Raw genomic sequence first — 17,005 nt, forward strand, 5'->3', positions numbered from 1 at the left:
AGAAGGCGATTTCATGTATATTTTTATACACTACATCCTCTTTATTTTTATTTTTTTGGAGGTAGTAAGTTCTATGGACGATTTTATAGGTATTTCTATAAGTAGTTATAGCAATTTTTCCACTTATGTCATGCTCAATTATCATCGAAACAACGGGCCCATATATATTATTTCACTTTTACATTATTCAATAAACAAATCTCAATAAATTTTATATGTTATTACTCTACCGATAAAATCAAAAACATGGAAGTATAATTTTCGTAAGAATGTATATTCGCTGTTTTTATGTAGTGTTATTGATAAGGGCTGCTTTGGTCTATAGAACGTCCACTTGTCTGAATGATAATGAAGAATACTCGCTCTGTGGCTGGAAATGTCCGCCGACGTGTGTCAATTTGAAATATCTGGTTATGCCCGGTGCGGCGTGCTACTTCAAGTGGGAGTGTAAGGTTGGCTGTAGATGTTCGGCTGGCTTCATCAGAGATGAATACAGCAAGAAGTGTGTCACGGTCCACATGTGTCCCAGTGAGTGCAAAATTAACGAAACATTTTATTTAACTATTATTAATCTTTAAACCTTCAAGTATGATATCCATCGAGTCAGTTGTAAAGACCACATTTAATAGTATCATGATTAATTTAGCTACCAATATGCAGTAGAGGTATAATAATTCGACTACCTCTTTGGACAAAAAGAAACAGAAAATATCATAGTTAAAGTGATAAATAAACAGACAAACAAAGAATGACTAGATGAATTAATATTTATTTAATTTAGTTCATGCAAGCAGATTTAACAGATTAAATCGTTACTGAATTCAAATTTATATGTATGTCAAGGATCCTTAACATGAAATGAAAACGTAATATTCTTATTTACGTATTAAAGTAAATAAAAAACAAGAAATAATTATTACTTCTTCATATAAATTAAGTAAAATTAAGGAGATGATAAAAATGAAATATAATTCCAAAATCAAAATTAAGTACTTAAGGTTTCATAAAGAACATAACACTCCTTGTAAAAATATAGTATGGAAGCAAAATAAACATCAAAATCACGAAAAAAATTCTTTAAAATGTTGACATTTTTATGCATTTCTTTATATTTTTGGTGAGGAGAAAGTTTATGTAATTTATGTTTTACTGATTTTATTGAAATTTTTACATATTTTCTAACAACTAAGAAGCAATATACATTAGATTAAATATTTAGGTATTCCACTTTTCGTTACCTTTTGTTTAACAAAAGATTTTTTAAAGATAAGCTGTACACAATTAAGAGTCATGATTTTTCAAAAGAATGTTTTGTTGTCTTAAAACCTATTTGGATACATACCAACTAGAAAAAGAATAAAATGTATTATTTTTTATAGGGATCTTTTTATATCCACAAACACGTTAATGTTATGTAGGTCATGATATATTTATTAACGAAAACAAAAGAAATAACCTGTTTTATTATGCAACGATGCACTACTGTGCTTTATTCGTTCGACTAAGCGAAAAATTTTACAGTCTCACAACCATAAGGTTTAATTTCGAATTTCAATACTCCGCATAAAGTATGTCTTTGACCGAAAACTTGCATATTGCATAAAAATGTATAAATATGACTTATTGACGATTGTTGTTGCCATTAGCATAATTTTGATATAATGAAGGCGGTGGTTAGACTGTGTATTTGTGCTGCGGTTGTGAAATTGTCATTTACAGCTCCAGTGGAAGATGAAAAACAAACTAATTACTACCCATACGATAAAGAACAAATTGACTTTATGAGGAATAAAAAATTGAATGGAAATTCTCATTATAAGACGCCATGTCAAGCTGCTGCCTCAGCCTCATCCTCGTCTGGGTATTTATCATCGGAACCCATGTATCAGAATAACTTCGTACCTGGACCGGGGAGATACAGTTATTCTTACGGCTACGCGTATCCAGAATTTTCAGGTTTATATCGCTCAGATAATCCTTATGACGATGATAGGGAAATCATGAGTTATTCGGACGGGAATTTCATCGATAGCATATCTTCTGCGAGATTCGCCAAAAAGTTACTGCCTACCGTAGTTTCAGCTCCAGTGATAGCTCCACAAGCTATATCGTCTTATTTACCAATAAACACTGCAAATCTTGCTGGACTAACGGGACAAATAGCTCAAGTTGGACCAGCTTATGGCGTTCTACCCAATTCTAATGTGGGAGGTTGTAATGTCCCTCTCTTCTTCAGTTGTACACCGTCTATAGTGTCTGGTCGCATCTCTAGAGCGGAACCCCATCTATATCCTTCTAACTTTATTGGAGCACCGTCGATAGATTATCGAGGGGTAGAAGACAGCGAAGTGGTTCATCCAAATAGAGAAGAGAATCTTCAAGAAAACAGTGCCCCAGTTAAAAATCCCTCTGCTAAATTTAATGAAAATTATTAATTATATCATTACTTATTATATTATTATTAATAAATTACCTAAATAAGATCCTTTGAATTGAATGTAATTTAAAAAGAAATCATATATTGAACAAATAATAAATCCATTTATTTAAAATACTTTTATTTCTTTCATTTACTGTACTAGGTGATTTCTTTTCTGGCTGAATAAATATACGCAAAAAAAAAAGTATATATTTCAAATAAGCATTCTATTTTCTTATAAAAATAACCTTATATTTTTTTTTATACCTAGTTATAATTATGTGTAACTAAAACTTTAAAGCATTTTTTATGATATTTTTAATTAAATTGATAACAATAGATTAAAGCACATTGTGTACATACAAATATTTTGCTTTATTATCCTATTGGTTAGGTTAGGTTAAAAAGGTATCAAGTTAAAAAAAGAATAAAAGTTAAAAAGTAATTTTATTGCTTATAACTGCTGATAATGTATAAATTATTTTTATTCATTAATAACAGAAACATTGAAATTTATTGGAAGTGACTTTTTAAAATAAGAGTTTTTTTTTTACATTTAATTATCGACTTTTTAAGTCGTTAATTCGCTCTCTTTATGTTGAAGGTACAAAATAACATCCGTATGTTCAGGATGGAAATTTATTTCTTCTTAACTTTTTTCTTTATATTCCTTTAAGCAAAAATACAAATTATAGTTTTTTTGGATTAGAATCGGTTTGGAACGTTACAAATTCGGAGGCATATTTTTAATATGTTTTAATTATACCTTATCGGAGAAACCACACAAATTTTACTTCATCACAAGTTTCCGAAAGTCGTGGATAATAACATGAAATATAATAAAAATATATTATTTCCTTTCTATCATTACGGCTAAGATACAAACAGCGTTGTAGTATTCATGTATTGCAAAAAATCGACAAATGGGCACATAGTGTACCTAATTGTGTTTTGTAACCGTTATATGTCGAGTTCAAAGATTGATTTCAACTCAGTGTAATTTTTTAAGGAATCTCTGTAACGCAAAATAAATAAATTATTAATAAAATTTATAAATCAATGAAAAAATTGAATTCGAATCAAATTAGAAAACTTCCTTCCTTTCGTATTTTGTAAAGTACAGTAGTAAATATGTTTATACGTGATAATTTTTATGTCAATTTAAGTGTACATACATTTCACAATTAATGCAACAGAAAGTAATTTGCTGACGACGCCATGAGACTCAACACCGGTGGAATTTTGCTTTGTCATTAATACGTGTGGCCTCTTTATAATATCGCCTTGAATAATGCCTTCAAGAAAATAAAATAAATTCGTATTTCGATTTTGTTCTATTGAATTAATTTATATACATAAGCATTTATTGCTTTTAATACTCAGATATTTTTTTATATGATGTTCTAAAGATTATATTAATTTTAACATATATATATTGTACGTTAATATTTTTATCACTTCTTTGACAAGTTGGTACCTTAGTATGTATTGTAAATCGGATGAGTTATAAATCTGGAAGTAATTACAGACGATTTAACTACCCAAATTTTTTAAGTCCAAAAAATTTACAGAAACGTAACGAGTTAAATTAGAAAAGAGTATTTCTTTCTTATATTAATTTTGGGGTTTGTGCACATATACATATAAGAGTAATAAATAATGCATAATAAATAAAACGTGCTATAATTTAAGTAAATTTTATCTCTTACTAGAATGATGTTTACATACAAATAAAACTTGTATAATATATACATATATATGTTTTATATCGATATAAAATTGGTAGTAAATGTTCCTTCGAATTCGTTCAAAGGTTTTTTAAAGGATAGAAATAGTGGTTCATTTTGACAGTGAGGAACCGTCTTTATCTTGGCATCAACACAAAACAGGACTCATACAATAGTTTCAAAAACATTAACTAATTATGTGAATGAAACATATAACGAAGTATTTATTTTTAATATTCAAATCTGTTGTTACTGTTTCATTATATGTTTCAACGAAGATATCTATAAAGATGAAACCTCCTAGCGTTCAATGGATTCACCGTGCGGGTATCGGGCCCATCGCGCTGCAGGGAAAGGACCTTCAACAGTGCCGCGACCGAGGTATAATTTTAAGGGGCCCGTATCTAATCTATCTATCTAAAGCGCGTTAAACGCTCACCTCCACGTCCAAGCTCCTCTCTCTCTACCTAACCAAACTTGAAAGGAACCTACTAGGGCTGCCTTCGAAGTACGTTTCAAGAATGAATTGATATTAGTTCTGGACAGGCCCTATCGCTCCCAATTCTACCGCGTACAAATCCACGACGAACCTATTTCGAGTGAGTTCGTTTGTGAGCTCGTTATATTTATGTCTGATGTAAATTACGTAATAACACGTTGCATGTTTCAATTAAATATAAAATATAGTTAGACTGAAAAGCACCTTTAAAAATTAGCCTACACAAAAGAAATTTAAACCTTTAATATAAGTTATTGCATGTAGAATGAATAATAATTGTTTCCCATAAAATCACATATAAAGCGGGAGAAAATGTAGGGAATAAAACGATATGAAAGAAAAAATGCAGAACATAATAAATATCAATGTTAATAGAAGTGATCAAAACCGAAGAAAATAATTTAATTAATTCAGACAACGCAATTTTTTATGTATCGTAAATAAACTATATAGTAAAAAAAATATTCAGTTTTTTAATCAATAACTCACATTTTTTGTGTTGTTAGTTAAATATTAAGCAAGTGTTGTATATGATGATAGATATAAGAAAAAATATTTTGCGTGTTTTCGAATAGACTTAAGTCTTTAAATAACAATTAATGGCTTGTACTAAGTGTCTGGAGTTAGTCCTACAGCGCTTACGTCAGTATTTTATGTATAATAAGTAAAATTAACAACACCAACATATTTGACTACTATTCTTCGATTCATGAATAGTTCGAGTCCTGTTAATAATGCATCCATATTAATTTTATCGTATCGGGAAACCCATTAACTCTCTCTTTTTTTGTTATTCATAGAAACGTAAAAAATGCGAAATATTTATATGATTAATATAATAATTTTAATTTATATTCAATTATATCATATATTTTCTTTTTTCTTAATGTAACGTTATTGTTAAATAACAAAGAGAATAATATATATAATAAAATTCAGTAAATGTTTCGGTATTAGTAATGCGGAAAAGACATTTCAGCATTTCTTTAAGTTTATAATCATGGTAGTTATTAGGCACGTTTTGTTTTGTTTTTGTTCGGATGAAAGTTTATGTGATATTCTTGTATAAATGCCAGTGTCTGGTGAATCTTACCATCAGAACTGGGATAGCACAATACGATGAAGTCTTTCATTGTGCTATGTTCTTTGGTGACATTTGCAATTGCAGTGCCAGTATATCAAGGAGATTTTATTGAATCTTCGGTTAATAAATTACCATTAGGTACAAAACGAGAAAGAAAATCAGTTTTTCCTGATACATCTGATTTATCCCTGGAGCATGGGATTGAAGGAAGCTCTATTTACAACAGTCAAAAAGCAAACAATGGAGTGTCAAGGAATTTCAAGAAACCTATAGTTATAAAGAAAAAGTTTGGCTATCATATCTACCGTGATTCAGATGAGGAAATGGCACACTCAGAGCCAGGTGAAAAGTGTAGAGAGAAGGTCAAGTTTAAACTATGTGATCATGAACCTGTTGTTGGTACAAAGAGTGGTGTCAAAAGTTCCTGTATGAAAATGCAGAAAGCTGACAACGATATAGAGAATAGTATTAGAATGGCTAAAGAAGCAATGGAATTTGTACAAAGAGATTTAAAGAAAATGCAAATTTTTACCCCAAAAATGGGAAATACAAATATTGAAGACGTAGAAACCAATAGCGACTTACATCATGATATTGAGGTAGCAAGAGAGGCTTTGGAACATATAGAAGACAACTTGGAATCAATGGATTATCAAGTTACCAAAGAAAAAAATTTAGAATTGCCTAAAACAGTTGATGAAGAAAGTATTACTAAGTGGAAAGAGGCAATCAACAATATACAAAGGAATTTTGAGATAGTTAAGAATATAGAAGATGCCTTCAAATCTGATAATTATCATTCTTTACCTGTGATCGACAGTATAAAAAAAGAAAATTCGCGCGAAGCAGAGCTATTGGAAGATAACGAAAAAGTTCATACTCAATTTATTAAAGATAACTCAGAAAATATCGCCGAACTTTATATAAACCCGGTTTCACGTGAAGTTTTTGGAATTTCTGAACAGAAATCTAAGATAGATTCCGACGTAAGTATGGAAAAAAATTCAAATATGTTTACTTCTCCTACCATTACTATGGAGGAAAACATGTTGCTTCATAGTGATAGTTTAAAAAGTGAAATCAATTCCAAAAATGCTAGGTCAGAAGAATCTAAAGATAATTCAGAAAACACTTTTAAATTTGCCGATTCTTTACCAACCTTAAGTGAAGATTTAGAACTTGAAAAAATTCCAAGTGAGAGTACAGATGACAATCATGAAAAATCACCAAAGGAGGCCATTCAGTTTTGGTCTTCCATTGAAAAACAAGAACCAGAGTCGGAGCAAATACGTAAATTTGATCCACATCTGGAAATACAAAGAAGTGTTTTACCTGAAAAGGAACTGAAAACGGTAGAGGAAACTTTAGAACATCAAATGGATCCAACAGAAGCTGTAAAAAGTCATCACCATACTGTAGATAACTACAAAGCTTATAATTTAAAATCTGATGATCATGTTAATTACGGAAATTTAGAGAACTCTAAGGACAATTTTATGGCTAAATCATCGGTTATTGAAGCATCAGAAAAAGAAAAAGATGCTTTGATGATTCCTGAGCAAGGCGATATAGAAACGGAGAAAAATGATAAAAAATCTGAAGATTCTAGAGCAGTAATGTTTTCCAGTAATGAATTCCTGGAAAAATCTTCGCAGCTAGATAATGATCATCTAGAGACAGCTAAAGAAGAAATGGAGTTGCCTACTTCGTTGAAGGAAAAACAAGTACTAACCAGCAATGAAGGACGTATTCATAATAACGAAAAATTAACACTAATGAAACTCGTTAGACAAGAAGAAAAAGAAGAACTTGATAAAAATTACGGTGATCATTTTTTAATACAATCCAAGAATGTACCAGAAATATCTGACAAGAGTAGTAATTTTGAATATGAACAATCAATGTTACAGTTGGATCAAGATAAGTCTTTATTAAATCAACCTGAACTGGCAGTAGGCAGTTTTGAACACAAAGATTCTGATCACATGCGTATATCTACATCTGAAAGTGATAATGATCAGTCAGCAACACAATTTAAAAGTATGGCAGAAACAGAAAACTCATATTATCTTTCTGATCCTATTGATCGACTTAGACATAATTCGGAAACCCCTAAGACATCATTGCACACGTTGAACTCTAAAGAAGTGTCTGAAAAAGAAGATGAAATATTAGAGCAAATGAAGGCTGTTTCCGAAATACAGAGCGAGGAAATGGGATCGTCGAAAAAACTTGACACTGATGAGAACATCTTGAACTATGAAACCAAATTAAGATCACAAAATCAGGATGAAAATTATGCTAATGTTATAAAAACTTTGAGTGATACTTACCCTGAGGAATCACATATGTTAAAATCTGTGTCAGATCAAATGATATCAATCCCGTCTGATGATATTGAAATGTCAAACAATCAACATTATTTAAAAGAAAATGAAGATAATATGAGAATATCGGTCAATCAAAATGAGAAAGTACACGTTGATAGAAATCCGGAAGTAAACGATCATCAATCAATAAGTTCTAATATTGAAAATCATTTCGAAGATTATGAAACTCGGAATTCTATGCAAAAACATCATGATGTTTTAACAAATTTATCGGATAAAGACAAAATGAGGCTGTCACAAGATCAAGACCGGAAATTTGATTTAAATGGAAAACAGGAAACGCATAACCAGATTACGATGAATTCAGATGACAAAAAGCAGCTTGCAGATACTTTACAAATTTCTAAATCGGCATCCGAATTACATGACGAGGAAATTCTGTCAATGCCGTCAGATGAACCTAGAATGACTGGAGAAAATTCTGCATTTATCGATGAAGAAAATATGAGATTGTCACAAAATCAAAATGATAAATTACGAATTGAAGAAAACCATAGTTTACCTATGCCTCTTACTTCAGAATCTGAAAAGGAAAATCAGCCGGAAGATCTCGCTGGATCTAAAAAAATTTCATTGCTACCAAAATCCGTCCTGGAACCTAATGTTGATGCAATAATTCCTAAGAAATTGGAGGAAACAGAAAATACTAACAAACAACGTACCTTAATGAATGAAGAGGATAGCATGAGGTGGTCAGAAAATCAAAATGACATATTAAAATTAAATGAAAATGATAACCAGAACACTCAAGATCTTTCCTCTATAAGCTCAGAAAAAAAAGAGGCAATTGAAGAATATAATGCTTTAGACTTACCCAAATCTGTATCTGAACTTCATACTGATAAAACGGTGGCCATGCCATCTGATAAGGTTGAAAAGATTTATGAAGATGATTCCTTGAAGTGGACAAAAGAAGAAGGACAGTTGAGGCAATCTGAAATCCGAGATGTACAAATTAATGAAAACCATGACCTTCAGGTTTCTGAAGTAGATATCGAGAAGCAACAACAAGACCACATTTCACAGCTAACGAAATCTGTTCCTGAAATTGCAGTTGATAAAACTATATCAATTCCAACCGACAAAACAGAAGAAAACAATGATCACTTTCTAAAAGAAGATGAAAATAAGATGAGGTTTTCACAGAATCAACATGAGAAATTGCATATGAATGAAAACAACGAACTTAAAGATCATCTTACTATGAGTTCAGATGTAGAAAAACATTCTGAAGATCAAAATGCACCACAGTTACTGAAATCTGCTCATGAATTTAATTTCGATGACTTGGTGTCGTCACCGTCAGATAAAATTGAAGAAGCTGTCGAACAACAATCCTTACAAAAACAAGAAAATATGAGAATTTCAGAAAGCCAAAATGACAAAATAGATATTGATAAAAATCATCAAACTCATGTACCTTTGACAACAAGTTTAGATATTGGTGAACAGATAAAAGATCAAAGTTTACATTTAGCGAAATCGGTTCTTGATTTTCATGTTGCGGAAGGAGTGTTGAGTCCGCTAGATGAAATTGAAAAAAGTGATGAACAACATTTAAAACAAAAAGAGGGTAGCATGAGATTGTCCGAAAATAAAAATGACGAACTAACGCTAAACACTAAACAGGAGAATTACCATCTCGATTCGACGATATCGGACACTAAAAACTATTTTGAAGATAGCAACACAAAACAATTACAATTACCAAAATCGGTGCCAGAACTTCGTATTGATGACATTGTGTCTGTTTCATCAGACAAAGTTGAAATGACCAAAGAACAAAATTCTTTAAAACAAAACAATGACAAAATGAAGTTTGCCGAAAATCAAAATGATCTTATTACATTAAATGAAAAGCACGAACTTCATGATTTTCTTTTAAATAGTCCAGAAAACCAAGAAGAACTTAATCATCACATCTCACAGCTATCAAAATCTGTGCCTGAAATTCAGGTAAATCAAATGATTCAATTACAAGCAGATAAAGACCAAACAACTGATGATCGACAACCATTAAAAGATAAAGAAGTTATAATGAGACTGTCAGAAAATGAAAATAGCAAAATAGAAGTTAATGAAGAGCAGGATATACAAAACTCTCTAAAGAACAATTTGGATAGTGACACCATAACTGAAGATCACACAATGCAATTATTGAAATCTGTTCCTGAAACGCAAGGCGATAAGGCGATGTCAATGACTTCGGAACAACTTGCAATTACTAAAACCCAAGATGCCTTGCCTGAAGAATCAGGGAAAAAAATGTCTGGAAATGAAAATGAAATAATAAAATTAAATGAGAGTCCAGATACACACATAAAGTTAAGTCCAGATAATATTTCGGACAAACACAAGTTTCAGGTTAAAAGTAATGCAGATTTACATAATGATGACATGATGTCTATGCCAACGAACAAAGTTGAGAATGCAAACATAAGATTGTCACATAACCAATATGATGAACAGAGATGGAATTTAAATAATCATGCCATACCAATAGACACAGCACAGACATTTAAATCTTTAAATGAATTTGACAGTAAAGAGATACAGACAATGAAATTTGATAAAGTTCAGTCACAAAATGAAGACTTTCACTTAAAAAACCAAGGATTCATGAGATTTCCACAAAATCTAAATGAAAAAGGATTTTTGAATATAAATGATCCTAAAATGAATTCAGGTTTAAATAGTGAAACATGGAGTAGAACTAATAATGCGGAATATCCTTTGGATGATCAGACTTACGTTGCTTTAACGAAAGATCAAATATCACATAAAAATTACAATCCAAATTTGCAAACGCCAAAAGAAAAGCAACAATTAAATTTAAATACATATAAATCCATGCCCGAATATAGAATAGTTCCTTCAATGAATACATTTGAATTTAATGAAAGACAAAAGGCACTCAATGAACGTATGAATATGAGAATTAATTCAGAAAATTTGGGTTCAGAACACTTAGAACATCAGCATTTTCATAATTCCTATGCATTGCCTTGGGATACTGAAAAGCAACTTCAAGATGATTTCCAAAAAACATATAAATCTTCCTCAGACATAGCTACTTCCAAAAACAGTGAATATGAGGATGAACAGAACATTCCCGGCGAGGTGGCTAATGCGAGAAATATTCAAGACTATGAAACAAGGCCACTCGTTGATAATCATCACTTGGACGATACACAAGCAATGCGATGGGTTCAATCAAAACAACATAACAATCATTTCTCAAATTTTTATAAAACAACACCAGAAATTCATCAAGAGTATGACTTCAACCCACACTTTAGAAACCATTTCCACAGAGTAGCCCCCAAACAGGAATTCGGTGATCAAGATACACACGGCCACGATTATCCGTCTATGAGATCGAGATTACATGATCATATGCTCATGTATCATCAAGGAAAGCCATCTGATATTGATAGCTCAATCGAATCAAGCATGCGTATGAACATGAGGGAACCATTTACTAAATCCGTTAAAGATTTTGGTTTTCATAATCAATACTTTAGCCACCCTTCAGGAGTAGCAAGATTTGGAACTGCATTACCTTTATCCGGTGCAGGAACGGGCGCTGTGGGAGTTTTCCCGACAGCTAATTCCGGAGGTTGCGGCATACCCTTGCTTTTAAGCTGTTCACCTTCCGTGGTTTCAGGGAGCTTAGCAAAGTCACACATCACTGGCTCAGCGTTTAAATCTCAAGATGAAAATGGAATGTATTATACGAACATGAAAAGAGAAGCAATGAATATAGATGATGTACCAGTTATGAAAATTCAAAAATCACACAATCATAACCAGGTTCCTGTCCATGTTCATGATTAAAACAGCCTTTTAACATTATCGTGACGGGTCTTCAACATAACAGCACGTTAACACATCACAAGAGATTAAATAAAAAGTTTATGATTGAAATTTATTTATTCTACTTTCCTTTTAATTCTATTCTTCAGCAAATTTATAAAAAAGTATTATAATACTAATAATTTTACTTCAGAATATTTTTAATATAATAGTAACACTGTTTACTACTTTAATAATTATTGGGTTGAAACTTGCGCAATAAATAATATGGAATTCTCTTGTTGTAGGAAGAGTATTTCATAATATTAAGATAAATAGATTGGTTTTATTCATATTGAATAAAACTAATCAATATTTGGCTTTCTTACCATATTATATTCGTATTGAATAGTCAGAAAATGACTCTTTCCGTTATAATAAGCGATAGTAACTAGTAGTCATTGGCGTTTAGGACTCCAATATAACGTTCAATAGGACGTTATAATAATAGGTAGTGACGTGTGGGAGATTAGCGTTTTTAATACATACGATTTTTTATTATAATTTAAATTATTACCATAAAAACTATACTTATTTTATAGTTAATTAAACATATAGATTTTAACTAAATTGTCTCTCATTTTAGGTAATAATTATAAAACTCTTTTTCTTGCAAAATATTGTTACTCATATCTTTAATTTGAGAGTGTAAATGCAAATATAGAATTGTTTGAAATTGAATTATAATTATAAAAATTACATTAACAATATTAATAGAGCTGATAGTAATGCTAAGGCTCCCTTGCAGCAACCGTTATGAGCAGGAGACGAGATGAGAAATGATTTTTCATCTCGTCTGCCCCTAATGAACCGAGACGTTCAGAGTATGTTGTTTTAAAATAATAAAAACGCGTAGTATATCCGAAAATCTTAGTTTTCTCTAAATTAATGTGCTGGTTTTAAATATTTCTAGTAAGTGAATGGTAGACGCATTATAAAATATAAAAAAAAATCAATTATTTAAATCACATGATCTTGGTCTCTTAAATATTTAAAATATAATTTAAACATCTTCTTTATAGCTATATCTATAATTTATTTAACTTACAGCAATTGCAGCGAAATAGGAATTCGTAATATGATACTCCTGAATATTATTTACTACAAATTATGCAGATATTTAAAATAGTGTCTATATGACTTTAAATCATGGTGCAGTTCGTTGTAAAAGTATTAATTTTATTTCAAACTATTCTCATTTGTAGTTCGCAAGCCAACGAGCAGTATGGAAAACCTAATACATTGATTATAGAAACCGTTGGTCCAATGAAAGACGAAGAAACCAGTGGTGAGGAATATGAAGATGTTAATTTACGATTATGTCCCGAAAACGTCGATACTAACATCGTGGAAGCCATTTCGGAAGACCAAAACCATCTTAGAGACCCGTACTCTGAGAATAATCTCAATTTTGGATATAACAATGCACAAAAGTACTTTAACTCACTGTACAGTAATGAAATATATGGGACAAATTCAGTAACAGATGAGGACGGGATAGGGTATAATTTGATCAATCATAATAATGTACGCTACTTAAACCCACAAACTCAAATATTAGCGTCATATAACCGCATTCCGCCAGTTCGATTCCTACCTCCAGTGTATCCAAGAATCTTCGCGGAAATACCAAGATCACGACGGACTAATGATTTTGATTCAAACATAAGGCATCAAAGGATATCTCAACGAAACAATCACCACTGGCAACAGTTCCAGCCCGAACCTATAATGAAAAATACCATACCGAAAGTGCCTTATTCATATTTCCAAGATGCCATTATTGACACGGTGGCAAAGAATCCTTATACAACAGACTTCACATCAAAGTATAAGGTGGTATCTGGTGATGGTGATATTGCCTTTAATTTGAGAAGCCTAAATAAAGAAAATTATGATCAAGCGGAGATAATTTCTGAATTTTGTAACAATCAAGACACAAACAATCATGATAATAAGTTTTAAATATATAATCTATCTAAGAAAACTTTTACATTGTGCAACACAATAATAACTATATAATTTTAGAATTTGTGACAAAACTAAATGTCCTTGCCGTCGCTGATTGTTATCTATGTATATCAATATCTGAATTATAAATGGATAAAATTTGTGATAATATAAAATCTCACTAATATTATTGTTATCTTTTTTTATATAATAAATAATCTATTCAGATTTTATTTTTGTTTTTATTGAATACATATAATACGCCTGCCACATCGTTCTATCAGCGTAACGTTTCATTGGAACCGAGTGTTGTTATTGCATCATTTTCCGTTTGTATTCTAGAAATTCCTAACCGAGGTAGATGATGATGATTATAACGAAACAAAATTCTTTATTGATTATTATTTTTAATAAAATTTACAATTCATAAAATTTTCTCTCTATCACGTAAGATAAATAAATGATTTACATTGATTTAGAATGCGTCAGATGTATTAAAGCGTGTTTATTATTTCAGCCTTCCAGGACTGTCCCCCTGGTGAAGTAATGGGCAGAAATCTGCTGTGTATTCCACGACGGAGCGTTCACTTTATTAATTTATCACATTGGGAGTACTATGGAGAATATAATTAAAAATATTTTATGATGTGAAATAAAAGGGTTTTAGTTATATGTCAGTGAAAAAAATAAAACAAATGAGAAATAAGGTTTTAGGTTACTGTTTGTTGTTTAGTTTCACATTATTAATTTAATTTATCAGTGATAAAAAGTTAATCCTAGATACAGAAGCTGTCCCGTAAAGATTTGTATATACGCTGCTAAATATATCCATTTACCATTTTCCAATGTCATGGAAATATTACTTCCCACCTCATTGTTATTATCACTTACCTCAGTAGTTTATGAACTTAATCCGTGTTAAAATTTATCTGGTGCAAATGAAATCCCAATGTGTTTGGAAAATGTCGTAGTTTGCATATCTTACTAATTGAATCCTTTACTAAATATAAAAGCATCTCACAGAAGAATTATAATTAAACATGTTTAAAATTCCATAACAAAAAGAAACTCTTAGTAATTGTATGTTTGGATGTGATCATTAATCAGTAAAAATAAATCTATTTATATATTTTCGAATAACTACGAGTTTTTTATTATTTTAAACTACATATTCCCGACGATTCGGTAACTTAGGTCTTCCCGTGATCACGGTTGCTGCATAGTAACTAAACGTCGGGAGTATGTCATTTTAGATGAAAAAATAACGCGTAATAATGCGAAAATACTAGTTTTGTTTAAATGAATATTCGCGAAAGTCTTAGATTTCATTATTAATCAGTTTGTTTTTCTATACATTTACACTTTCTATTTAAATGTATACAAACAATATGCATACGTGCGATAGGGCACGCTCTTGAGGTATAGTTTTTAATGTGTTACAGTGATTATAAAACGTTGTTATATAATTTATTAGTGATGTACTTATAAAAAACTTATTATCTATATCAAGTGGGAATTACAAGTATATGCTATAGAATATAAAACAGCATAGTGATTACTATTGAAAGATAGGTGAATGTATAAGAGCTTGCGTGAATTGAATCCACGTGTTTTTAATTAATTCACAAACACTTTATATTACTAGGTACTGCATTTGTTTATCATTCCAGTAAATGATCGAAAACAAAACAACGATTGATTGCTACTGCAATATACGTAGTATCTTCTTTAGATCAAAAGATTACAAAGAAAAAAGATAAGTCTTGATTGAAAGCGACAAATACGTTGTTATTAATTATTTATACTACATGTATGCAGGAATGAATATATTACCATTCATTTGAATAAGTAAATATATTTTAATAAGATTTATATATTACCAAGTCCACGTATTACAATTTGTAATTAAAATTTTTCAATTTTTGTTCGTCTTGCAACGGTTTTTCCTCAGCCGGTTAATTGAATGCGTCACATCTATACTGCGAAGCGTGTCGTCATGTTTGTACACAACATATGCGTCAAAGTGTGACGGAACATGGGTATAAGAAGCCAAGCCCACCAGCCTGGCCAGGGTTCGGTTCCTACGTGACGTAGACGACGCAGCTGATAACATTTGATTATATAAAACCGGGCGCGGTGCTCAGCGTCGCAAATAAAGCATATTGTTTGGACGAAAACATCGTGAAAATGGCTTTTAGAATATTTTTATCGCTAGTTTTAACGTGTGGAATTTTAGTTTGCCAAGCGAGACACATTCATCCTGGTAACGATGGTGGGAATTTGTATAGAATTGAGACTGTTAACGATGAACCAATTGTAAGTATTTTAATATTATGACATGAAAATAACGTAAAAGTTTGCACGTACACGATTTGTTTGAGACTATTGCTCTTTCTCTGTTCGTTGCTCGAAGTTTAAATCTGATAATATGAATATATCAAAAATGTTGATCAAGTCTTGTGGTACTAAACTTCTCAGACCAAAGCACGTATTTTGGAAGTTAAAACTCCTTGTTTAAAGCGAAAGTAAAAAAGCTTATGTTTTGAAGTTAAATAATTTATCGATAGTGAAGATGAATGATTATTATAATATTATATTTTCTTTTAGAACATACTCCAAACATTGAAACCGACGAGGTTTGTCCCATTGAATTCGCCGCAGTTCTTCAAGATCTCTGAACCTTGTAAGGACGGCTACAAACGAGACGCCATGGGTATATGTAGAGAGGTGTGGGATTAACAAACATAATATTAGAATTAATTTTTTCATTATAATTGAAGACTTGTGATATTAGTTTTAAGAAACTCGTAGTGTTCCTAAGTAAACCATTTTTATATAACCTGCAAACATTTTCGTTTGTAAATAGTATTATATAATATTGATTATGTATTGATAAAATTATTATTTAATAAGTTCTTAATAAAACATTAAAATATAAACAATTATTTATTAAAAATTCAAACACCTTTCAATTTATATCATAGCAAATAAAATCCGATTACATTTTAATTTAATTTTTAAACACGCGTTTTTCTAGCATTAAATTAATATTTTAAAGGTTCTTAGCATATAATTTTTTCT

The 17,005-nt window shown here is 30.9% G+C and overlaps 2 protein-coding genes across 4 annotated transcripts; both read left to right on the forward strand.

The window, feature by feature from the left end:
• Positions 1–46: 46 nt before the first annotated feature.
• LOC116767772 (uncharacterized) lies at positions 47–16,880 on the forward strand. Of its 3 annotated transcripts, none has more exons than XR_009753576.1 (3): positions 240–528; positions 14,442–16,240; positions 16,532–16,880. XR_009753576.1 is itself a non-coding variant. In XM_032658250.2 (2 exons), exons 1-2 carry the CDS (start codon positions 270–272, stop codon positions 2,433–2,435), a joined length of 975 nt encoding a protein of 324 aa, XP_032514141.2. In that variant the 5' UTR covers positions 47–269; the 3' UTR covers positions 2,436–2,542. The 3 variants fall into 3 exon arrangements, 1 of the variants encoding a protein (XP_032514141.2); XR_009753577.1 differs by lacking the exon at positions 240–528 and adding an exon at positions 4,510–4,527; XM_032658250.2 differs by lacking the exons at positions 14,442–16,240; positions 16,532–16,880 and adding an exon at positions 1,720–2,542 and having other exon boundaries at positions 47–528.
• On the forward strand, positions 4,437–12,074 carry LOC116767285 (interaptin-like). The gene is made up of 3 exons (XM_061527351.1): positions 4,437–4,527; positions 5,814–7,453; positions 7,640–12,074. Exons 1-3 carry the CDS (start codon positions 4,437–4,439, stop codon positions 11,954–11,956), a joined length of 6,048 nt encoding a protein of 2,015 aa, XP_061383335.1. The 3' UTR covers positions 11,957–12,074.
• Positions 16,881–17,005: the final 125 nt, after the last annotated feature.

The sequence above is a fragment of the Danaus plexippus genome, assembly GCF_018135715.1.
Source record: "Danaus plexippus chromosome 9 unlocalized genomic scaffold, MEX_DaPlex mxdp_24, whole genome shotgun sequence".
NCBI classification, from domain to species: Eukaryota; Metazoa; Arthropoda; class Insecta; order Lepidoptera; family Nymphalidae; genus Danaus; species Danaus plexippus.

What these genes read in the sequence shown, in the direction of transcription:
- LOC116767772 (XM_032658250.2), top strand. Translation starts at nt 270, where the DNA reads ATGTATATTCGCTGTTTTTATGTAGTGTTATTGATAAGGGCTGCTTTG. An exon ending in CACGGTCCACATGTGTCCCA is followed by an intron (nt 529 to 1,719) that starts GTGAGTGCAAAA and finishes TGTCATTTACAG; the next exon opens with CTCCAGTGGAAGATGAAAAA.
- LOC116767285 (XM_061527351.1), top strand. Translation starts at nt 4,437, where the DNA reads ATGAAACCTCCTAGCGTTCAATGGATTCACCGTGCGGGTATCGGGCCC. An exon ending in TCAACAGTGCCGCGACCGAG is followed by an intron (nt 4,528 to 5,813) that starts GTATAATTTTAA and finishes TTGCAATTGCAG; the next exon opens with TGCCAGTATATCAAGGAGAT. An exon ending in CTTCGTTGAAGGAAAAACAA is followed by an intron (nt 7,454 to 7,639) that starts GTACTAACCAGC and finishes TCAATGTTACAG; the next exon opens with TTGGATCAAGATAAGTCTTT.